General features: G+C 33.7%; 1 protein-coding gene across 7 annotated transcripts; it reads left to right on the top strand.

Moving 5' to 3' along the window:
- Window positions 1-932: 932 nt before the first annotated feature.
- Window positions 933-25,639, top strand: LOC131800328 (E3 SUMO-protein ligase PIAS1-like). 7 transcript variants are annotated; one of them, XM_059125680.1, is made up of 10 exons: window positions 933-1,450; window positions 5,677-5,852; window positions 5,925-6,426; window positions 6,488-6,728; window positions 6,796-7,030; window positions 7,094-7,260; window positions 7,534-7,634; window positions 7,705-7,861; window positions 23,340-23,402; window positions 25,323-25,639. In XM_059125680.1, the coding sequence occupies exons 1-10, from the start codon at window positions 1,202-1,204 to the stop codon at window positions 25,475-25,477; spliced, it is 2,046 nt and encodes a 681-aa protein (XP_058981663.1). In that variant the 5' UTR covers window positions 933-1,201; the 3' UTR covers window positions 25,478-25,639. The 7 variants fall into 7 exon arrangements, with proteins under 7 accessions (XP_058981663.1, XP_058981664.1, XP_058981665.1 ...); XM_059125681.1 differs by lacking the exon at window positions 25,323-25,639 and adding an exon at window positions 15,201-15,440 and having other exon boundaries at window positions 23,340-23,689; XM_059125682.1 differs by lacking the exons at window positions 23,340-23,402; window positions 25,323-25,639 and adding exons at window positions 15,201-15,440; window positions 17,646-19,783.
- The last annotated feature ends 740 nt before the right edge of the window (window positions 25,640-26,379 follow it).

Below are 26,379 nucleotides of genomic sequence, written 5' to 3'. Positions count from 1 at the left end.
AGGGTATAAAAATACCAACATTACTTACAGGCGATATCCGAAATACACATTAGGTGAACTTCTGGCTTTTTTATGCTGATTTCGTAGCCGTAAAATGGACCACAAAAACTAACAGCACGACGGAGAGCATAAATATTGGGAAAATGTCCTTGGTCAAAATGCTAAGGGTAATATCGGGCAGTGCTCCGTGACATAATTTCAAAAGCGAAATCTTCCAAAATAGATTTGGACATGAGGGGCTTCTCACATTTTGTGGTGATGTAGGGTATCACATGGTCGGCCCCACACGACTATAGCCTTTCCTTACTTGTTTTTTTTATTTACATGGCTTAACAATGCAAATTAATTTTTCATGTGTGTGAATTGTTGAGAAAATATTCAAATTCAGTTGTAATCAAAATCCGTATTACAACGGATGGTACAATTGAAAAAATTGGAAGAATAGAGGTCTACCTGTTTGGCTTGTAATGTCAGGATTACTATCAAAATAATCAAAAAGCAAAGCAAACTAGTTGCATTGATTTTGAATAAATAAGTGAAAACCACGAAAACTGATTGAATGGTCAAAATTTCTTTTCAAAATCATATTTGTAGTGTTCATACGAGGTTTTTCCTTGTATTATTGGGAGCATTGAGTTAAAAATTTGTTTTCAAAAAGAGGTAGATTTTTACTTTTTTCCTTTAACGATGCCAAACGGAGGTTATTATGATATGCATTTTTCAAGAATTGTTACAAATTTAAATCATTTTTCGTTCAAGTTGATTTGAAAATCCATAATCCCATCAGATGTGTCGATGCGACTACCCGTATTCTTCTACCATTGGTTGTACAAAGCAGCGAAAGTTGACAACACTTTTCTAAAATAGGGGGAATTTTCTTTTGAATGCCGGCTTGGCAACACTGTTTGTCTGCAGCTGTTTCCACACTTGCATTCACAGCAAGGAGACACAAATCACCCAAAAAATTTTCCACCGCTCAATCTTTTGAAAGTGAAAACATAAAATTACATTTGCTGTGCATTTGTACTGTCTTACACGAAAAAAAATTCTAAAAAAAAATCGATTACATTCTTGTTTACATTTATCGGCGGACAGTTACATGACTGAGCATTGTTTATATTGTGTCGTTTGTGCGTGTGTTTGATTGTGGTTTATATTTTGGTAATTTTTTTTATAGAACAGAAAGTCAGAAACATTTGTAATGCGTAAGACGCGATCTCAAACCCATGCAGAAAATGCAATACTTTCGGGGACGCGAGGAAATTCTCGCTCCGGTGTCGTGTCCTCTTCCACTTCATCGAATTCATCGGCGACTCAGCAACAACAGCCGCAACAGCATTCGCCTCAATATCAAATGAATTCCAACAATTCACAACAGAAACGTACCAACACACAACAGTCGGCGGCTTCTGGGCCAGGCAGCGTCTATATTGATCCTGCCCGGATTAAGGTAGGTCTAATGATTTCTGATTCGGATTTTCATACATAAATTCTGGAATTAATAATCAGGGAAGAGTTTGTTATTTACATTGTTTTGGTTCATTGTGGTATGTGTGAAAGTCTTTAAATATTATATAGTGTAATTAATGTTTTGATTTGTTTAATATTTGCAATGATTACTTTTTGGAGGGAAATTCCCAGTATTATAAAATATCCCAGCGTCTTGGATGTGTTCATATGACTCGTTATTCTAACGCATGGTTGATGTCTGGCTATTAAGTACAACCATAATAAAAAAGCGCTCCAGTGTAAAAATCTTATGTGATTTGTAAAATTGAGATAAAATAACGAGGCCATATAAAAATTACCTTTAAGATTCACTTATTTAATATCAAAAATGTTGATGTTGATGGCAATTTATTTCTGTTTCTTGTTGTGGCTTAATGTTAGAATGTAACAATGTCATGGCAAAACTAAGAAGGTAACATCATAAAGTCTTATGTTTGCATTTTTTCGATTTGACTACAGCTTATTCTTATAAAGTCGATTTATAAATCCATTGTATCCCAAATCAGAGTTGGATGTTAATTTTCAATCAATTTAAATTTAACAAGTACATTCCGAAAAAATCTAATTTTTTTTAATGAAGTTACCTATTTTGGGTCAATCCTCATGGTATAATTATTACAGGTAACGGCAAGTCCCAGCTGATTTGACTTTATGGCAATACTAGTGTCAAACTCGATATGACGTTTTCTTGATATACAATGATATAAAATTTCACTGTAGGATAATGTGAAGATTTTTTGCCTAATCATAGGAAACGTTGCCCTTGTACTTAGCAAAACGCCAAAGACGATGGTTCGGAAAGTTTTCAACGTTGTATCTGGTTGTTGTTACTATTGTTGTATAACTACAACACTTGCTGTTACATGTATTATTCAACCATGGGTCAAACCTATGCCCCTTTTCTGAATTTAGATGGATATGGAAATAGCATAGCTCTTCCAAATTCGCGAATTTTCTTCCTAATATTATTTAAATAAAGATTTAAGTAAACTTATAATAAGCATAAGATATTATTTGGATATGTAACAAGTCGAAAGTTACAAGCAGAAAAGACTCCAGGCTATTTCTTAGCTCATTTGAAGCATTACCCATTATTTACTCTCTCAAAGGCAAACTTGAAATTTTTTTTGAATATGTTTTACATTGGAATTTCATTTGCTTTGTTCCAGAACTTGCAAGAATCTACCAATTTATGGAGTAAAATGTTTTACATGCTTGCAGTTTAAAAAAAAAAAAAACAATTATTGGAAACTTGAAATCTATCAACCACCAAAAAAACGGTAAAAAATGCATATTATGTATGTCATTTAGTTTGTTGCTTCTAAAAACTTTTTAAACACCACAAAGATTCCATTTAGTTCAGCCATGCCCGGCCGTCTGTGAAAATTACCAACGCAATGAAGTAGGTGGACAAAATTTTACTCACATATATTTTAGGTCATAAGATTTTTGGCATTGACAACTTACAACTTTGAACCGAACTTTCTGTAAATTGTTGGTATTGAGTTCCTAGTATGTACGAAATATCCTTGCAAAGAACTTTGCAACTTTTAGCGACATTATTTGACGGAATTATTTCAGAAATTGTATTTTATGTTGAGCATATGTATTATCTTCTCTGATAGATCATCTTCATTTTTATAGAGACCATATATAACTGTACCTAACCGATATACTGTATTCTGATGATTTGTGTCACACTTTTCACCGGAGTTGTTTCAGATCACGTATAACTGAACCAGCCAATATTCCGTATGTTCGAATTTTTAACGTAATTTGTTAGAACGCATTTCTTTGAAATTTTGCAAATTCTTTGCAAATACATTTCGACAGTAGGTGATTTCTGCTTATGGTAAAATTAAGAAGGTAAAGTTATTTCAAATAAACTTGAATTTCTAAATAAACGTTATGGCAATGAAATGTTGTTAAATGAATAATTTTGAAAAAGAGTAAACCTATAATTGCATGACTTACCTTCTTAATTCTACCATTTTTCTCCTACGAAATGAGACATACAGCAAGTATGCAGGCTTAATGCAAATTGGGAAAAATACGGAGTAATAGTCCTTTACGTCAAATATTATTAAAAAACACATTCGGTTTCATATTTGATTTTTAATAAGGCAAGCTGTGCCACTTTTACCTGCATTCAATGTGACCAATAACTCTAAAAATAATGGAAAAAGAATACAAGTAAATACATCAGCATTTGATATGATGCCAAACTCAAATTTATTTGATTTTTTTATTCAGAAGTCATTAAATATTAGTTTTGAAAAAGTTACCTTATATTTATACAAAATTTTGAATTTCAGCCATTTTTTTAAGTTAATTTTACCAACTGCTATATTAAATCGGCTAGAGGCCTTAATGTACTATGCTAACAACTGCTTGATGTCGCCAATAATACTAAAATCATGGCAGAAGAAAACAATTTTTTGAGACAGCATTCGATTGTTTTTCATAATAATAATCATTTTTTGGGTTGATTACACCACCGACATTATTGGCAAGTCAAACATATTAATAACTTTCTGCAAGAATAAAATCTTTGAACATTTTTCTTGTGCAACTCCATTCAATGTCGTTATGTATGCGTTTCTTTTAAATATTTTAACATATTTGCACTATTTTTTATTCAAAATGTTAATTTCAAACAATTTTTTGCGTTTATGCTACTATCAGCTGACGCTGTTATCTGTGTTATTGTACCCAGCCGACAACTTAACTCTCAGATGCAACTCTGTACCGGCTGTTGGCTGTGTTCATTAACTAGTGGGCATTTGACATACCGTAAATACTGGGAATTTATGTACCATCAAAAATAATATCCCTTCGCCGCCATCATATTCTTTTGACGACAGAATTCATTCGATTTCCCCATGAGTGAAGTGTGTTGTGTGTGCAGAATAAAGTTTAAAAGAAATTAAATAAAAAGGCAAATAAATTGGAGTCACTTAGCCATTGGGTGGAGGAAAAGAATATTTCTATGTAAAAAGCAAACAATTTGCACAAATTTTAACAAGAAAAGGCTGGACTGTGGCCTAACAACAGAGTTTTTCTTTCCACTTTTTTTTTTTGCAAACCTGGCCAGCGTAAAGTGTGTAAAGTGTGTAGCAAAGAAAAAGTCGGAGAAATTCAATTCAGCAAAAGAACGAAGAATTCCTTAATTTTTGAGAAAAGAAGACGATCACAACGAACAAGAACAATTGCTGTGTGACAAAATCAAAGAAAATTTGTGATAGAATTGTGCGGTGCGATATCTATAGCAGAAGAGGAGAAAATATGAAGCAACTTCACGTTAGCAAAAATGTTAAATAATTTCTAGGTAAAGATTCAGCGGCCAACATTGATTTTTTCTATACTTTATTTTTTCCCTGTTTTTGTTTTGTATTTGTACTTCTTTTTGTGTTTTCATATATATTTTTTTTGTAACAAATGAGGTTGCCAACTATTATGTTTTATCGCTAGTTATTCCACATTATTTGGTCTTTTGTTTTGACACGGTGTGTGTGCGTGTGTGTTTTGGCGTATATGTATATCTGGGTATATGTATTGTTATTGCATTTGTAGTTGTTGTGGCAGGTATGTGTTGGTGCAGTTTATGCCGTTGTTGTTGCTTGAATGTGCGTGTGTGTATGTGCATTCACAAATGTATGAGTGCACATTTTGCTGTGTGAGTGGGGTTTGGTGGTATACGAGTGTACGTGTGTTGCTATATACATTTTTTCCTTTGTATTTGTATGAGTGCGTATGGGTTTTTTCATTACTAGTGAATTTTCTGTGTTTCTTGGCTTTTCTCTTAATTTTTCGGCCCATCTGTCTATCGTTGTTGTTTCTAAGCTGTGGTTTTTCTATTCTGAATGTCAGAACTCCGGTTGGTTTTTGTTATTTGTGTCATAAATTTTGTAAGCGTGCTCTGTAGTAAGAGTACAACTTCCAAGCCCACTTTAAAAACAAACCACCTCAACATGGGATAATTGTCTGCTATGCCTTTGGGTAATCATAATATATAAGACGTTTCCATTCAATCTAATAATATTTGCATATGGCTCTTGTTCAAATGCGAAATGTGCCTTAAAAATAATAATTAAATCACAAAAAAAAAAAACAGACTTGTTATTTAGAATAAAATGATATTCTCATTGAATTTCTTCTTTGTTTCAGGAATGTGAGGAGAAACTAAGCCTTCTTCGAGTGGTAGAACTGCAAAAAATTCTTTCATATTTGAATATTTCTTTTACTGGACGAAAAGTCGATTACCAGAGGCGCATCTTATCCTTGTTACGTACAAATTTTGATTGGATTGCTCCCAAAATACGTGAAGTCTACACACAATCCATGTAAGTATTCTTCTTTATTTCAATTCCAAACAATAAAACTAAGTCAGTTTCTAATTTCCTTTATAATTTCAGAGTTGAACAACAATCCAATCAATTTGGACCAACAGATCCGAAGAGAATGTTTTCACAAATGCACATGCAAGCCAATGCTGCCGGCATGGTGGGTGCTCCACCCATACTAAATCCAGCCAATGCAGCAGCTTTGCAAACCGGGGTACCACAAGGCAATAATGTGGTTCCTTTTATGCACGCCATACCCTCACAGATGCCCATACATCCAGATGTGCGCCTCAAGAAACTGGCCTTTTATGATGTTTTGGGTACCTTAATAAAACCATCGTCCTTGGTGCCGCGTAATGCTCAACGTATACAGGAGGTTCCATTCTACTTCACATTGACACCACAACAAGCCACAGAAATTGCATCAAATCGTGACATACGCAACAGTTCCAAAATTGAACATGCCATTCAAGTGCAATTGCGTTTTTGTTTACTGGAGACATCGTGTGACCAAGAGGACTGTTTTCCACCTAGTGTTAGCGTTAAGGTCAACAACAAACTTTGTCAACTGCCGGTAAGTAGAATACAATTTAAAGTTTGCATAATAAACACACATTTTTTTGTTTTTCCTACAGAACGTCATTCCAACAAATCGTCCAAATGTGGAGCCAAAAAGACCACCTCGACCAGTTAATGTCACATCAAATGTGAAACTATCGCCTACAGTTACCAACACAATTACAGTCCAGTGGTGTCCCGACTATACACGAAGCTATTGCATTGCAGTGTATTTGGTTAAGAAATTGACATCAGCCCAGTTATTGCAAAGAATGAAACAAAAGGGTGTTAAACCTGCCGATTATACTAGAGCTCTAAGTAAGTTGTGTCCGATCTCACAATACATTTTGCAATTACATTGTGATTTTAAAATGTTTCCTTGCAGTCAAAGAGAAATTGACTGAAGATGCTGATTGTGAAATTGCCACAACAATGCTGAAGGTGTCATTGAATTGTCCCCTGGGTAAAATGAAAATGTCAATACCATGCCGTGCATCAACCTGTTCCCACTTGCAGTGCTTTGATGCCAGTCTTTACCTGCAGATGAACGAACGTAAGCCCACCTGGAATTGTCCTGTGTGTGATAAACCTGCCGTTTATGATAATCTTGTTATTGATGGGTAATTTGTAATTTGAAAATTATTTACTTATTTATATATTAATGGACTTTTTTGTTCATGTAGCTACTTCCAAGAAGTGTTGGCCTCAAATCTGCTTAAACCCGACGACACTGAAATCCAATTACACAAAGATGGTTCATGGAGTACACATAGCCTGCGTAATGAGGGCCAAGTTTTGGATACACCCACCAAGCCAGTTGAAAAAGTCGAAGTTATTTCAGATGACATAGGTGAGATATAATGGGCCATGAATGGATTCAACTAGATTTTTTTTTTATAAAATAAGTTTGTGGAGAGATTTGTGACTCTTTTAGTTGTTGGTCATTTTCAATGAAATTCAAAGAAGTAATTTTCATTCTTAACTGTCTTTAAAACTATCAGAAAAAAATAATTTATATAGTTCATTCAGTTTATTTGCAACAGCCCAATAGGTCTTTAAAATAATTTATTATTTTTCCCTCTTTTTTTATGCTAAACTATAACGACGCTTTTGTATATTTCAGAACTTATCACCACAGAAGATGTTAAACCAGTGAAATCAGCACCCGCAGCAATTACAGCATCTGCAAGTGAACAACCATCATCGACCACAAATAGTGAAACGGTAAAAATAGTATTATTTGCCTCTATGAGATTAAACGGACTAATTATAAAATATTTAATTTTTTGCTCAGGTGGATCTAACACTCAGCGATTCCGATGATGACCTACCTTTGGCTAAGCGTCGACCAATTGCTAAACAAACTACACAAGCCGGTGCAGCTTCATCTACGATGAACGGTAACGGTGGGGGTAATAATCAAAGAGGCATGTATATGCCACAAAAGAATGGTACGTTGGATTCATTTTCGTACTAAACAAAAAAAAAAAAATAAATTATTCACCTCTGAAAAAAAAAACAAAACAAACTACTCGAATTAGCAAGACAGTTTTTTATTAATATAAATATAAAAAACACACATCAGACACATATAATGACTAAAAACACAATGTCTCGTACTGACAAAAAAAGAAAACAATTTATATTTCATACCTTATAAAGAAAATAACATAACTATGTCTATGTTATATCTTAATTCATCAACATACACCCCACATTCTATACCATATTTTACAATAACTTGCAAGAAAACAAAACAAAATCATCTAGTTTTTACTACTCATCACTATTTCTAAACAATAGTATAAATTTCCATATATATTTTATTTAGTTTCTAACTAAGTTTACATTATGAGCAAATTATTAAATTAGTTTGTATTTTAGTTCTAGTTTTTTTTATCATTTAGGTTTAGTTTTGAAATTGTAAATGTTTTACTTTTTTTATCGTCTACATATTTTGATTAGCAATTTTAGTTCGGCTACTTGGTTTTTATATTTTTGTAAGGTTCTCCAAAGAAATTGAAACGTACGTCAGCTTTTTTTACTTTTTGTTGCCGTTATTGGTTTCCCCAAAATGTTCTTCTCCCGTATGCAATTGAGTTTAAACAATGGATAGACATTGGCTTTTTTGTGCATTGTTTCCATTGTCTTTGAAACTTATTTAATACCTAGACACCAAATGATACAGATAACGAAATATTGGTTTGTCTTTTTATCTGGTTCATCTCAGCACGCTTTTGGTGACGGCTGAGATGGAGCCAATCGACCGAACTACTCGACTTCAAAAACACATTTATTTGTTTTTCAAGGATTGGACTTAATTGTTTGAGTATTTTTTCGATGTCATCATGTAATGTAAATATTATTATGTAATAGTTTTCTAACTGACAGATATCCGACAATTGTTGATATTTTTAACATTTCACTCATACCCGTGAAGCTACATAGATGATATCAGTTGATCCGATCTTTTTTCGATGATAACCGTTGACAGCATTCCTATAGATAGAACTTTTCGCGTAAGAAAAAAATGTTTTCTTTATATGGATGCGAACATACCAAAGTGTTTGAGTTTGTGTGTTGGAATATATTTTAATGGAATTTGAATATAACCCTTATTTACGAAAATTTTTTGGTAACAGGATTTCGCCAGGATTTTATTCGTATTTTTTAAAGCTCGATATTGTTGATAATTTCAGTAGTACAAAGAATGTTGTATTACTACATTGTTATTTCAGCCTGATTTCTCTTAGTCGACCGAATAAAATAGAACCTTATCCCCAGTATGTTAGTGTAATGTATGCAAAATATTTGGCTGATTTCTAAAAAGTCATTCGCTTTGTATACGAAACGTGTTTTTTTTTTTTCGAACAAATAAATGCAAAAAGGCACTCAATTTCGAAGGGCACAGTTGAGTCATTTTAACGCAGTGTACAAGGAAAATATATACGGATTTGGAAACCTATGAACTTTAACATACATTCTCTTGGCACGTTCATGGTCTGTATAACATCGGTCAGTAAGCCCATCTGACAACAAAGTTTGATGTCTCAAGGCTTAATTGCGATTTGAAATTCAAAGAGAACCAAATCTACTACCAAATCCAAAACTACTAAGATTATTAACTAAGCCTTGGATACGTTGTAAGGCTATTTCTTTTGAATTTGTTGGCATATGTTAAATTTCAGTATTTCTAATTGGAATTATGCATAGAGAAAATAGAGGCAAGGAAGAACTTAGTTCAAATTTGGTTGTCACTTTTGGTTAGTAAAAAATATATATATGCATGATTTTAACTATTTCCCGATCTATTTTAGGAGAATGAACTACATAAATAGTGAACTGGTGGCATTGCCGATGGGCTGTTAATATAACTTTTTTTGTTTGCAAATAAACCAATACAAACACCATTAAATATAAAAAGAATAATGAATTAAAACAAGCGTTTTTATTTATAACCATTACTGTTTTAGTTTTTGACTTTGAAATATTCTGGCAATTTGGGTACAGGCGAGGAGAAAAAAATTATATTTTTACAGCGCTACTTAAAATTCGACGTAGCGTACACAAATATTAAGCTTCACCACAATGGCAAAATGTTTTGTATGTCCGTATTACCTAAATACATCAGGTACATATCTTAAAATCCGCCAAATAATAACGTGTTAAAAATTAATACTTTATTGAATTCACCCCCATTGAAATATTTTCCAATTACAAACATCCACATTTTTGTAATAATCGTTTCTATTTTCAATACATAAAAAACAAATAAAAAAATCGTTCAATTGTCAATGTGGAAATTGTTCAACTTCGAAATTTCGTACCCCCGTTGTATTTGGGTAATTGTCATATAAACGTATGTGTGTATGTATGGTGAAAAAGTCGAACGAGTACGCTGTTAAGAGCCATTTTTGAAATCATGGACCTTTTGATTTTTCGAGAATGCAGTTCACAGAGATGGGCATAATGCACTGTATTTTTAGTGCACTAATAATTTCACTATCACTGTTCATTTAGTGGTTGTGCAATTTTAAATTCCACTACCACTAAAGGGTTAGTGGTAGTGAAAAATAAATTGCATTACCACTAACCCTTTAGTGATATTTAAAAAAAAATTGCACTACCACTAAATTTTAGTGGTAGTGAAATTTCAATAGCACTACCACTAAATTTAGTGGTATTTCATAAAAAATAGCACTAAATTAGTGCTATTTAGAAAAGTAATCAAATTTTATGAATATGTGCTAAATATTCTGGATTGTTGTTCCCTACTCACTTCAATAATCTTCATTGTAGCTGCTATAATACTTATATACATAGTGCTTTTTTTGGCTTCGCTAAAATTTAGTGGTAGTGCAAATTTTTTTTGAAAAATCACTAAATTTAGTTGTAGTGCAATTTTTTCTTAAATATCACTAAAGGGTTAGTGGTAGTGCTATTTATTTTTCACTACCACTAACCCTTTAGTGGTAGTGGAATAAAAATTTCACTACCACTAATTATTTAATTCTTAGTGCACTAAAAATTTAGTGCAATATGCCCAACCCTGGCAGTTCATCAATTTTGTCTTTTTTTCATAAACCATAATTTAAAAAAACGATCGGCGATAAAATAAAACTTTTGAAAACAATAGCATTAAGTTTCAATACTGCGACCAGCGACCTTCATCAAAGGCAGGACAATATAGTTAAAGTCTTTAAATAACTGAAAAGCTGGAGGTATGATCTAAGACCCAAACCTCCTCTATTTTCGTAAAATGTCAAATTGGTTGTAGTTTGGCGGTTAATGAGGTTTATATTTCAAAAATACGGAATATTGGACGCTATCGTTATATGGAGGCATTACAAAAAATTCCATAGTAAAAGATCCGTAATCTAACGTTTCTTTTTTTCGAGTAGTACTGGCACGCATTATGGCCTTCAAACGGCGAATGAAACCGTCATACGCCTCCCGAATGGTGGGCATTGTGCGCTGGAAATGAAGCGAGGAACCTCATTTTGTAACCATTCTTAGTTGTCCCGTGCTGAGCGCGATGGTGCTGAGTCCTGTTGTAATGTATAAGGTCTGCGGTCAAAATGTTTGCGTGTCGACGGCTTTAATACACCCTCCAGAATATTTTCGCGATAATATTCGTCATTTATTCTGATGCCACGTTCGATTAATACTAGCGACCTTTTTCAGCACACCTCTTTGGCAAGTAAACATGGTCATTTTATTATTTACAAACTGCTGGACAACGAATGTTTTCCCATCGGAGCGGAGAAAGCCAAATTCGGCAGTTCACCACTTTCGGCCAAGCGAAGCAACTCTTTAGCTCTTTTGAGTCTATTTTCTTTCTGTTGCGGTGTAAGTTTTTGCACATTTCGGAATTTCAATGGCTTTACCCCGAGCTCATTTTTCAATATATGCCGAATTGAGTATTGCGGTATGTTAAGTTTACGACCAATTCTTGGGCCACTGGTTTCGGCCGACGCGGTTTTCGACCAAGTCGCTTATTTACTTTTCGAAACATTCTTCCGTCCACTTCCTTGACGTCGGCCTACGCTACTAGTGTCACGGTAACGAACGATGATACGCGACACAAAAGATTTATTCACATTCAAATGCTGGAGTGCTCTAATGATAGCCACTTGTGGCTTCCAGCCAAATTAAAAGGAAATCACACTATCTCGCATAAATTCCATCAGGAATAACTTTTTTTCTGTAAAATTCTCAACAAAATGTTTTGTACGCTTGTGAACAATATAATGAACTGATACTGGAATAATTTAACATCTGTCGGACGAGTGCTTCAGGAATGACAGCAGTCTGAAGTTGGTTGCAGTTTTTTCATCTCGTCCTGTACTTATACGATGTCCCCAAAACGTCTCACTGTTTGGTGCGAATTTTAATACAGAGGCATAATTGGCCAAGATTTCTTCGAAAATGAGAAAGGTGTTGCCGTTACGATATCGGGCCATGTTGAACGAATTTTTAATCACTAAAATTAAATAGGAGGAAATGCGTAAATTTTGCTTCACCAGAACGGCGCTACGTGCCGCACAGCCGAGACTACATTCGATTTTCAAAAAAAAAAAAAAAACAAAAAAAATCTTGGCAGACCCCATTTAATGGAGGATATAGTGTAAATCACATAACCAGAGGTTGATTACCTTATTTAATACTGGGTATTTAAATAGTAAGTGGTTTGCTATGTATCCATATAAACATATATACCCTATATATCATATCAACATGATCAACAATCATTTCTTAATCTCCTGTCAAAACAGTCGATGTCCTTAAATTTTCATAACATTTTCTCTCCTTGTGTTCAGAAAAGTTTCGCAAAAGGTTTATTGCTTCACATTGCTGTCCAATTGTAGGCGTTTCTCAGCTTTCTCCAATCACCCTTTCAAGGGAATTGGATATTTTTATAATTTTGTAAGACTTCAATACCAATCAAAATTAAGTTGCTTTTTGGGAATAGCTATATATTTGCGCAATCAAATTGAAAGATTTATTATGAGTTTTTTTTTTTAAACATATTTAGGACTTTCGAGTAAGAGAGTAATATGAAGATGAAGAGAACCGCCAACTAAAACTTTTGTTGGTTACATTCCTTACTACATTACAAATTTCTCAAAAATATTTCTCGTCTTTTCTAATTCGCCATCAACTAAGGCGCCATCAGTTCACTTAGCTAATTTTTGTAGTCGACAACCAACAGTGCCTTCCCATCTTAGTGGTTAGTTTAGGTTAGGTTAAAGGACGGGCGGTTGCCGTTTCATCACCGCTCGAAGACCTGTTGGTCCATTGTGTTCATCCTAAATGAAGAAAATCGAAAAAAAGCAAGAGATTGGTGGAAAAAGTAAGATATTACTTATTAGATCCATATAGATAATTCAGGGCTAGAAATTTTGCCGTGTCGTCTTTAGCCGCTTAAGAAGGGTCAGTGTTAGAGAACGAAGACAAATCATGTGACACTTGTTTCCCCACCATCCTGTGTCTCATGTTAATGGGTACTGGACAGTGGCAGAGAAAATGTTCGATCGTCGCAATTTCTTCTTCGTCTTGACAGATTCTACAGTAATCAATATTATCGCTGTCCAATTTCGAGGTCATTGCCCGCCCTCACCTTGGAGTGACCTGTGATGATACCCACCGCAAGTTTTAAATCACGTTTCGACAAGGAAAGTACCGACTTTGTTCTCTTCTCCGAGAGTATGGGCCAGATTCTTTTGGAGGTGCTACATCCCCTTTTGTTCAGCCATTTTGGTTGAAAAGTTGAATTATCTTAGTGGTAGAAATAAAGCCTATCGATACATAGGTGATTCTAAAGAGGTAGAACAGCTTCATAAACTACAAAAATACAGCCCTGAGGCTATACCCGCTTCCTGTCAAATTTGTCATTTATTTTCATTTATTCAATATTTCATTCATTCAATATTTTTCCTTATTTTTAAAATCAGGTTAACAGCAGGGAAAATAAATTAAATACCTGTATTTGCTTTTAAAATTACGATCTAGACAGATCTTTTTTTCAATTCCATGGTCAAAAAAGCGAATAGCTTTAATGCGCGTCTCGCAATTTACATGTCTTCCAATCATTGATTTTGAAAATATTCTGTTTTTATTTTTCAAAACAATAAATACATACCCACAATTGGCCGAAGTCGGGCACACTTAGAAAAAATTGTAATCAACTGTTAGCTCTACCTTACCTTTTTATTGTATCATGGGAGATTCTATAGAAAATTTGACAATTTTGTTTTTCGAAAAAAATATTTTGCAAACTAAAACCAATTTGACTCACAATAAATAATTGAATAAGTATATTCTGTAACAATTTTTTTGGCGACATACGATTTAGACTGTTCCCCGCCCTTAAGCAAAATCATCATAATGATGGCAATGACAATATTTCGCCATCCTACTCCAGCTCCTGCTCACCGTTTCTCATTCGTTAAAATGTCCTTCTTTTTTTGTTATTTACCAATCCATTGTGAATATTTTACATATGTAAATAGTTTATTTTCTTTTCATTTAGTTTCCCGCATTCGTTCGGTATCTAGCGCTACCAACCACCACTTACCTGTAATACGTTCTAGCCAGAATAATAGAGGACATACAGAAATTGGCGATGATGTTGTTCGTATAGGTGATATATTGAAACGGATAGACAATGAGATCAAATGCCAAACAATCAAAACTAATTTTAGTAGTATCCTTAATAAACGCAACAACAACAACAATAATAATAATTGCCCAAATTCAAAAAATTTAAATGGCAATATACAAATTAATGAAATTACCATTAGTCGTGTTACTAAGAAGACTTAAGTCCAATGTTTTCTTTTTTGTTTTTCGCTGGAAAAAAAATCCATAGGTTTTGTTTTCATATTGTTGTTGTATTTTGTTTTTAATTGATTCAAAAGTACTAGCATATATATGTAACAGCATTGTTATTTTATTTTTTGTTTTAATTGAAGAAAATGTGTTATTTCCATTTTTTGTCTTGTATCCCAACCTTTTTTTTTTCTTATATATTAATGTAATATCAATAAGTTTAGGTAATTTTTTTTGTATTATTGTAAATCAGTCACTGATATCTAACTATATACTTATAATAAATGATTTTTATATAACTCTTTTAAATATCGAAAAAAAAAGCAACGAATCATTTCTATTTCTTGGTTTCTTTTCTCCGTTTTCATTGCCAACCCCGGAATTTTTGCCACCTTATCTGTATTTTTCCACTTTTTGTTGAATTAAAAAAATGTTTTTTCTTGTTATGAAATTCTTAAGAAGGTGGCGATCTGATGCCGGATCAAATTCTTATGGATTTACGTCAAAATAATTCAACAATGAAAACAGCTTCTGGAACAGTGGCAACTTCCGGTGCATCACCATCAGCAGCTCAACGTTTAGCCCATGTCGGCGGTGTTGTGACATCATCAACGCAAATTGCAAATAATACAAATAATAATACAGCAGCGGATATGTAAATTCTACAAATCTTCAACTATATCAAGTTTTAGTATTTTGGTATGGATATTTGTGTGAAGATTTGCATATTAGCTTATAAGTAGGGGATAAGTAGAATTGCCACAAATTAGAAATTTTGTATCCAATTGTTTTCTTAATGTAAAGTTTGTCGATATACTCAATTTGTTTGTAATAATTTGTTTAAAATTTTATCGAATGCCGTTTAGCTCGGTTTGGGCCTGTTTCTTTGTGTTGATTTGGAAGAAAAACATTAATGCAAATATGTTTTTACTTTGTGTCGCCGTACAGAAACAGACTCTAAACATTTTGTCGTATTGTGCAGGAAATTTTTGTTAGTTTAATTATTTGATTTTTCCAACAGAAGTAAATGTTTTATCAAGTCTTGACAAAATGCGTTCTGAGTAAATGGTTTGTGGCGACAATATGTAGAATAAGAGCTCATGACATTTGGCTCTGTCTTGTCCCATCATAATACTTTTATGTTTTTGGTTTTATTCGTACTTTTAGAAATATTTTATGGAAACTTAGCGAAAATTGTCTTAAGAAAAAGAACAAATCAATAATCGGCCCATTACGGTTGTGGTCGTCGCAAATTGAAATCGAGGCGACAATAACTGTATTAGCGTTGTCGTTTTTTGTCGATAGCGATTGTCGATACAACAGTCGACGTGATGTCGTTTTGAGAGAATATCTGTCGCCGTAAAAAATTGAGACGACATTGCATTTGTTAGTCGACGTTGATATTTGAACCATTTTGCATTTTACATTTGACCATGAAAATAACAACAGCAAAACAATTTGGAAATATTGAAGTCATTTGCGAAACTGGCCTACTAAGATCCTAGCGCTAAAAACCTCAATGCTGTGGCCAATTGAAACAACGCTAGTTTAGTAAAAACTCTCCGATTTCTTTTTTGATATTTTTTCGAGAGGTCGGCATTTTTACCCTGATATCGGAAAAATACTTTTTACTTGGAGGGCGGACTCGGTACCCCCCGTGACTCGAAAGTCCGGGTTCAAGATCCGTATTCCTATGTAGGATCTTTTGAAAACTTATGAAAATAGGCATCCAACAAGTGGTCACATGTCTGTTAAATTAGTTCGCGTTACCGGTTGAACATACCCAGAAGAGAATATCTCTGGACTCAGAAAATATGTTAGCATTAGGAAATTGTAGCATTTTGGAAAGGTATTAAATCTAAATCTAAAAGAACACATTAAGTACATATTTTTATTAAAATTTGGACTCAGACAATGCAATGACAACCGTAATTAAGCCGAATATGACCTTTGTTTTTTCTATTGTTTTCGTAAGAAATAATAATAAAATAGAAAAGTAGTTTTCATGGAATTCATTGTTACTGTTTGACTTCCGAACGAAATGAAGTAGGTTGATAAAATTTTACTCAAATATATATTATGTCTGCAGGACTTTTGGTATTTAATGGGTAATGTAGGTCCACGTTTTGTTATAGCCCCCATACCCTACCTAATATAACGGCTACATTCGGCAATATTATTATTTAACAAAATTAAAAATATATATATTTTTATTTATTTATTTTATTTTTTTTTTTTTTTTTTTTAATTACCAAATTCGTTCCACATGGGCCCGGCTTTTTTACTTTTTTTTTTTTTTGTAAAAAAAATGTGTTTCATTTTTCTTTCTTTCCATTTGTATTTTCTACTAATTAGCCCTATTATCAACGAAAAAGTAGGGCTTCACGAACTTTTTTTTTTTAATTTGGTGTTTTATATTGAAAACTCAAAATTAGTTTGGGATTTTACATTGTTTGTAATGAGGCGAGTGATTGATTAAACATTTCCCCAGATGATATTTTCGTCTAAGGATTGCGTTGACGCATAGTCTGCGAATAGTTGTAAACACTATTCTATTACATTTCCACATTGCTATATAATTACGTTAGGGGAAGGAATATTTTTGAAAACTATTAAAAAACACAATGCAGTTCAGCGTTTATTAAAATGGACAGCAGTGTGAATTTAATGCTTTTCAACACTTCTACAGTCGGGACGATAGTAATTTTGGCTTTTACTTTACAAAAATGACATTTGAGGAGGTCATAACTTTTAATTCCCTTTACAAGATGTTTAGAGCATTGTTTCCAATAAAATTTCACTTTAAAAATTCTTACTTCTATTTCCCTCAACTAAAATAATATTTTCAATGAATTTTATTAACCATAAAATTAATTAACTTTTATATATATTTTTTTGTTTCAGTGTAAACAAATGTAAATGCATTTAACACAACTAAAGACTACTGTGGAGTTATACATTATTTATATGTTTTAATATAAGATAAATATTTATTAATGTTTTTTCTTTAACATATTTAGTTAGTTATACAATCAATTAGTTTAAATAGTTTATATTTTAGGATCTGAGAGTTGGCAGAGATCTACATATATGATCGAAAGGCCAGACATATGTCAATATTTTTCAAAGAACTTGGCTATTTCTTTTCTTGACACACTTGAAATATGTGTCTCCATTTCTAAACCAGAATATTTATAATAATGCTTAAATTATAATAAGAATGGTAATTTTTTTATTCATATAAAAATATCTGCTAAGCTGTTTAAAATCGGTGGGGTACTGAAAAGCTAATAGCCTATATTAAAGCTAATGGCTACACTACTCTATTATACAGAACATTAAAAACAAAAATTATTCAAAGGTTCTGAAGTACCAATTCTGTTTTGTGCGAGTTCATGAGAAAAGAAAATACCTATTTTTAAAGAACTTTACAATTTCCTGACAAACTCGAAAAATTATAAAAATCCAAGACAAAAAACTATCACCGTTTAAAATTGAACATTACTTTATTATAAAATAAACTAAAATAATCATGTTTTTTATTTTCCATGGACTCCAACTAAAAAGAATTGATACATTACAAAGGGTACCAAAAGGTTATTCGCATTCAATATTGAGAATGAGATTGTCCTGATTTTATCTCAAAATGTGAAGACTTATTTTAAGGCTATGAATCTGTTTAAAAACTGAAGGTAATTTGTTATTACGATCATCGTATGTCACTAAAACAAAGGACGAATCTGTTCATAAATTAGAATAGAGTAACAAGTCATACAATTTCCCCCCGACCTATTTAACTTGTCTTTTGTATTATGCTTCACATGCCATGGAATGGGTTGTTGTGAGTTAAAATAATCCAATGCAAAACTTAAATTTTTGTCAAATGTTCCACATGCTTTCTAATATATATATTTTAATTAGAATTTTATTATTTAAATACTTCATTTCACCTCTAAACCTTATAAATTAACAACAATCCCTCAAAATCGACATCCACTCGATAACATTATGCATTCAAAATTTGTATTTAAATAAGTTCAAAAGTGTCAATCCTGAAATGCTTTTGTATTTGCATCTAATAATTTTGAAAAGGGTTCATTTTTATAAAAAGAATCTGTCGCATTGTATATTCTGCCGCGATATTGAGTGGAGGATGTCCTGACATCATAAAAAATTGGTGTTTATGTCTGTTTGGCTAAAATAGTTAAACTACTGCATATATTTAGAAATAAGAAATGGATTGCTACACACTTCCAGTGAAGTGTAGAGTTTGAATTGTATGTAAGTGATGGCTGGATGACATATTCCCTTTATTTCCGTCAAATTTGATGTATTTACTTGGTGTAAAGATAAATATTCAACACAAAGTAAAGAAATCATTTCATTATCTTACTTTTTTTGATATGCCTATGTAAACTAAATAAAATATAAATTTTATTTATTGCAATGATTTTTTGTTTATTGTTTTACACATTTTTCCTATAATTTTTAGTTTTTCTGTTTGTTTTTTTTTTTCTTAACAAACATTTAGGTAAGCAAACCACTCTGCCACATTACTTAAAAAAAAAATGTTTTAGAAAAAAAAAAACCTGAAGCCTAATAGCAACAAATCCTATACACAACAACAACTACCATAAGAAAATAAAATAAACAAAAAAAGAAAACAAAACTGAAAAAAACTATTATTAAAAAATATATATTTAAAAGCAAAGAATATATATATCACAATGAATAAAAATAAGCATACTGCTACAGTATAAGAATAACTAATAAATGTAAATAAATCAAAATAAAAAAACATTAAATCTATTTTATTGTTCTTAGTTATAGACTTTCAAATCATGAATAGATGACACACTTTTTTTTAACTCTAATCCCAATAAAATTAGTAACAAAAAACATGTTCTTTTTATAATTTTGTGTATAAAATAGTGCTACATACACTTAAGCTGAAATGGAAAAACAAAGTTATGAAATAAACAAAATACATTAACAATACATTGTAAAGTAAAACCAAAAGACAAAAAAAAATCACCTAAAAATTGTTGTTTCATTTATTTTGTTTTGTGCAGGCAAACGAGAGAATTAGCCAGGCAAGTTCTAGGTCTAATAAGTAAATACCTATAGATATTAAAATCTAAGCTAATGAAATGGTTTCTTTTCTTTCTTACAACACTTTACATTAAATGCTATCACATTTACGTTTGAATACTTTTCGATTTGAATACTTTTACAAAATTAGCGTATGAAATCCTATGTCACGAGAAAATCGACATTGAAATCCACAATAATATAATGGGGTATACATTTGTTCAATGAACCTCATCTTAAGTTGTTCATACCCTCCACCAAAAGACGGCTTTGAAAGATATTTAGAAAGTCATTTGCGTTTTAAAGGCGGAAACCCTATTAAAAACCGATCGTAGAAGAAGGCTGTTAGGTAGGTATTAAGACCACATAAGTCATCGGTTTAGAGGAAACCAATAAAAACTATTCAAGATTTCATTAGAAAGTCTTTGTATAGAAAGCCTCTGTAAACTATTCGAGATGTCAGTAGAAAGTATTTCTATAGCAGGGTGTGAAAATATACGAGGATTTATTTGTGGCATGCAGCAAACGAAAATAAACTATTGGAAACGTTTGTAATCGTTTCGTTCTGTATTTTCTCGAAGTACGAAACGAAACCGATATTAAGATAACAGGACTGGTTTCTTAAGTTGTACTGTTTGTGTAGATGAGTGGAAACAAAAACAAAACTGAAATGTAGTCTGCTGGATGACGCAACATTGGAAACCAAACAGTACAATACCCATTGCAAACGTTTCCCGGTATATGAACTCAATACAAATAATGTAAAAACTAATTAAAAGTTCAAAGTATTCTTTTTATTCATTTATTTGATCATCACACAATGTAAAAAAGTTCAAAAATTATAATAAGAATAAAATATTTTTATGTACCAGTCATCATTTCACACAGCAAACGTTTGCAAACGTTTCCCGGCGATTCGTTCGCAAACGGTACAGCTCTGCAACTCACAGCCGAAGTACATTAGGCAATCGTATTGTTTGTGTACTTCTGGCATTGAAATATTTGTGGTTATGTTTTTAGCACAAAAAGATTGAAAAAATTTAATGGTTTCTGTCTTTGTTAAAGGGGGACGTTAATCGTTTCGCTTTTTTTCGATCGCTGAAAGCATGAGTGATAGATTGGCTTTTTAGGTTAATGAAAAAATGAATTGAAGGTGACATAGTTTAAAATAGGCCTATTCTTTGAACCAGGAAGGCAGTCAGAAATTGTTTTCAGGCATAAGTCGTAGACTGGCCTTTTTATGAAAGAAGAAAATGTGTTCCGTTTGCCCCGGTTTGAAGTATAAGCCAAAATTGATCATCCTACACCATAAGTCTTCTATTCCAGACGTTTTCCCGCAGAAGGTTTTTGTATGGAAGACCTTGCGAACGATACTGTGTCTAGGACAAAGAAGAACTTCTGCTTAATTACGATCTAGAAAGGCTGATCTTCAAGAAGTTATTCATCTACAGGGCGAGATAAAAGAACTGCAACAAAGTCAAAAGCCAAAATTTTTACATTTTTTTTTAATTCTTATTGAATGAAAGCAAAAAATGTGAGAAATAGCATCAAATATTAGAATAAGTTTAGATTTGTTCGTCTTGGTCACCTTGGCACGAATTATGGCCTTCCCACGGCGAATGAAACCGTCACACGCTGCCCGAACGTTGCTCTGCGGTATTTTGGCTCATTCCCGACGAAACGCTTGCTTGAGGTGATCGACACTTTGGTATTTTTTAGTGACATAATACTCCAGACACAATAGCCCAACGGATTGGTATCCAAAGATTTTGGTGGTCATTGTGCGCTGGAAATGAAGCGAGGAACCTTATTTTGTAACCATTCTTGGATGGCGCGTGCTGAGTGCGATGGTGCCGAGTCCAAGGTCTGCGGCCAAAATGTTTGCGTGCTCAAGACTTTAATACACCCTCCAGAATATTTGCGCGATAATATTCGGCATTTTTGTTGTTGTTGTAGCAGTAGTACATGTGTGTGTTTGTGTTCTGCTAATCTGGTTCCAGCTCCAGGTTTAGAAATTCGGCTACTTTAACGGGCTGTAGCCAGAGAGCCTCTGGAGTGAGTTGGGTAGGTTTGGCTGAGCAATTAAAAAGGTGTAGCGTATTGTGCGGGCCTGTATCGCACGCCGGGCAGGCGTCACGCACATCTTCATCAATTCGTGCCCAATACGAATTGAGGCGACTACACCATCCTGAACGTAATTGCGCCAAAACTACCCTGGTTTGTCTAGGCAGCTGACGTTCTTCGGCTGCAATGGATGGGGGGGTGGACTCCGAGGACGGCATTCACTTTATAACTGCTAATAGCATCCGCGACTGCATCGGTGTGAATGCCACTCAGACCTGCCTGATAGGCTTCTTTATCTAGAGGCTCTCTCTTGTAGCGCTGGACCTCCCTCTCTAGATCATGTATGTCCTTCCTGACACGCCTGGGTGGGGGAGAGTTATCCACCATATGATGGTTGGGATGACTCTCACGGTAACACCCAAGCAGGTACTGCAACGAAAGCATATGATTATGCTGACGCCACGGTCAATTAATCTGTCGGGTGTTATGGCGGCCCCAGTGGCCAACCGAAGGTACACATTTTCAGCTGACCTCTTTGGCAAGTAAACATGATCATTTTCTTTGTTTACAAACTGCTGGACAACGAATGTTTTCTCATCGGAGTAAACCAAATTCGGTAGTTTACGACTTTCGAGCTCATTTTTCAATATTTGCCGAATGGAATATTGCGATATGTTTAGCCCACGAGCCATTTTCGGCCACTGCGATGCGGGTTTCGATCAAGTCGCTTATTTACTTTTTGAACCATTTCTGCTGATATTGCTGTTTTCTTCCGTCCACTTCCTTGAAACATATCGGGATATGCTTCCAGCATTACGGTAACGAGTGATGGTACGAGACACAAAAAATTTATTTACATTTAAATGCTGCAGTGCTCTAAAGGTTTTCCAGTCAAATGTAAAGCAATCACACTATCACGCTTGAATTCCATTACGAATAATTTTTTTTTGGGGAAAATGCTGTTGTACGCTTGAAAACAATATAACGAGCTGTCACTGGAATAATTTTAACAGTTATCGGACGAGTGGCTTAGAAATGACAGCAGTCTCAGGTATGTGATGGAAACCATTTCGAATCGTTTTGGCATTATTTTAGCAATTCCTGCATAGATTTTCTGATTGAATTTTGACAAGATAACTTAAATTAATCATTCATATTTGTGCGTTTCAGCATTTGTTTCTCATTCAATTCAATGGAATAAAGGGCAATTGAAAGAAAGCTATGGGTTTAAAGAAACGCAATTTTACTCGTCATCGAATGTTTTCATTTTCGATCGTCCTAAAAACATGAAAAATACTCATGGAATACTTAATAGCAGAGAATTAGAATATAATATAAATATCTAGTTGTATCATAAATGATTTTATTGAGAGTTCTAATACATATTTTAAAATTTTCAACATTGAATTTAATTGTGAAAACAATTGTTCCTTTTTTTTACAGAAATCGAAATAATATCATTAGATTCGCCATCGCCACCACCTGGCAGTCCCGGGAAAATCATAGGTAATTATTAATCCAAATAAATGGAAAGGAACCACGAACAAAACTATTGCATAAAAGAGATGCAATACAATTTTCTTGATATCCTTTCGAATCACACAGTTTAGTACAAATATCATGATTTTTGATGATGGCAACAATCGTGATGACAAGTAGGATCCCATGTACGTACAGCCTGGATGTAGTGGATCAAAGACAAAAAGAGACACGATTGAGATACATACATCGACAACCCATTTGAAACAATCCAAATTAGTGATGTGATAAAAATTACCACAGATATTCTTTTCGTAACATTGTTTTTTTTTTAATACTGTTGCAGTTAGTTTTAAGTACTTATATTTAGGAAATGTTTTCATGGCACCAACAAGCTGTGTAATTTATAAATAAATTAACAAATGTTGATATTCCAAATTGAAATAAAATAAAATATTTTGTAAGCTGCTGCAGCCATGTAACGTAAGATTGGGCTACTATTAAAATGCAAGTTGTACGTCATTTTAGTTGAAAAACTGTTTTTTTATATACAGGATGAGAAAAAAACTGCAACAATGTCAAACGTCATAATTTTTATAATTTTATTGAGTGAAAGCAAAAATATCGGAAATAGCATCAAATTTTAGAATAAGTTTAGATTTGTTCAAATTGGTCACCTTTGGCACGAATTATGGCCTTCAAACGGGGAATGGAACCGTCACACGCTGCCCGAATGTTGCTCTGCGGTATTTTGGCCCATTCCCGGCGAGGCATTTGCTTAAAGTGATAGACACTGGTATTTTTTAGTCTCCAGACAAAAATAGTCCAACGGATTGGTATACGGAGATTTTGGTGGCCATTGTGCGCTGCAAAAGAAGATGAGTCCTGTTGGAATGTCCAAGGTCTGCGCCCAAAATGTTTGCGTGTCCCAGACTTTAATACACTCTCCAAAATATTTTCGCGATAATATTCGGCATTTATTCTGATGCCACGGTCGATTAATACGAGTGGAGAGCGACCATCGGCTGTTATGGCGGCTCACCCCATCAACATGGCCGGCGCTTGAGTTCTGGTGACCAACCGAAGGTGCACATTTTCAGCTGACCTCTTTGGCAAGTAAACACGATCATTTTGTTTATTTACAAACTGCTGGACAACGAATGTTTTCTCATCGGAGAAAACCAAATTCGGCAGTTCACCACTTTCGACCAAGCGAAGCAACTCTTTAGCTCCTTTGAGTCTATTTTCTTTCTGTTGCGGTGTAAATACTTGCACTTTTTGGGATTTCAATTGCGATATGTTCAGCTCACCATCCATTTTTTCGGCCACTGCGACGCGGGTTTCGATCAAGTCGTTTCATTACTTTTCGGACCATTTCTGCTGATGTTGCTGTTTTCTTCCGTCCACTTCCTTGACGTCAGGCTACGCTACCAGTATCACGGTAACGAGCGATGGTATGAGACACAAAAGATTTATTCACATTTAAATGCTGGAGTGCTATCTCGATAGCCACTTGTGGTTTTCCAGCCAAATATAAAGAAATCACATTATCACGCTAGAATTCCATCAGGGATAACTGCTCACCAAATTGCTTTTGTACGCTTGTAAACAATGATATATAATGAGCTGTCACTGGAATAATTTTAACAGCTGTCGGACGATTGGCTTAGAAATGACAGCAGTCTGAAGTTGGTTGCAGTTTTTTTCATCTCACCCTGTAAATAATATGCCATAATTTTGAATACTAAAAACAAAATAGATTACATACAGAACCCTTAGAATATAATAAGGACATGAAAATACCGTATTTTATGTCATAGTGTAAGTATATTTTGAATCTAGCCTTTGACATGTAGACATTTTTATTAGCAATGTCGTTGGTATCATTTCGCAATAAGACATAATCAGTTATTGAAATGTTTCATTAATTTCTCCATTTTCTTCAAGGCATGCCAAATTTTATCACATCATATCCAAATTCAACTTTATTCAGAAATATGTACCTCACATCGACTGTTAACTCTCGAGGTCAAAGCAGAGTGATAATTAAGCCAATATTGAAGCCATATAAAAATCTATATTTTACATATCCGACTAGCTAAGGAAATCGCAGTTCAAAATCAATTGCATGGAGATCGATTCTAATTTCATTTCATTTTGTTTAAGCTCACATATGTTTCGAGTACATGTGAACTAAATATTTTTTACATCGAATGTACATTTATTTTTTCTTTGCCAATAAAATGAATTTATGTTATATGAAACTATTGTTTTTTAATTCCATACAGTGTTCCAGTAGGTCCACACACTTGAAAATATTTAAAAATATTGGAAGGACAAAATAACAATACCAGCAAATCGATTTCCAATCATATTTTCTCATAGCAATAGAGACACACATATTAGACAATATCAACCTCAAATGTTTATGTAACCAAATCCGTTTCAGGGCATTTGGAGTCAATCTAGCGATGTCCGTCTACCTGGCTGGCTGGTATGCACGATAACTCTCGAAGGGAGTATCCGATTTGATCCAAATAATATTATTGCCAAACTTAGATCGAGTTCGGAGATGGGCAATATCATCCCACTTCTACTGGTACCTCCCACACAAAATGTCAACATTTTCAAAGAAAGAGAAAGGATAATCCTATTTTGCTCCAACTTTGCAAATCGTAATATTTGCAACAATGCTAAGTCAGGTGCAAAAATGGACAATATCGGTCCACTCCATCAAGTACTTCCCCACAAAGGTTCAAAATTTTGAATAATTATAACTCTTACAAAAAGTGATGTAAGAGTCCGATTGTCTGCAAACTATACACATCACAATGTTTTCGTTATCCCAAGGTCTTTTGTGAAAATGGGATACTCTTTTCTGGTACCTCCTCCACAAAGGGTCAAAATTTTGAAAAGTCAGAAACCTAATAAAACACGAAATTAACATCCGATTCCATTCAGAGTTGGTACATCTCAATATTTCCATCACCACAAGATCTGTTAT

Source organism: Musca domestica, unplaced genomic scaffold (assembly GCF_030504385.1).
Source record: "Musca domestica strain aabys unplaced genomic scaffold, Musca_domestica.polishedcontigs.V.1.1 35, whole genome shotgun sequence".
Lineage (NCBI taxonomy): Eukaryota > Metazoa > Arthropoda > Insecta > Diptera > Muscidae > Musca > Musca domestica.
The sequence above is the reverse complement of the archived record's forward strand: the minus strand, read 5'-3'. Positions and strand labels throughout refer to the sequence as shown.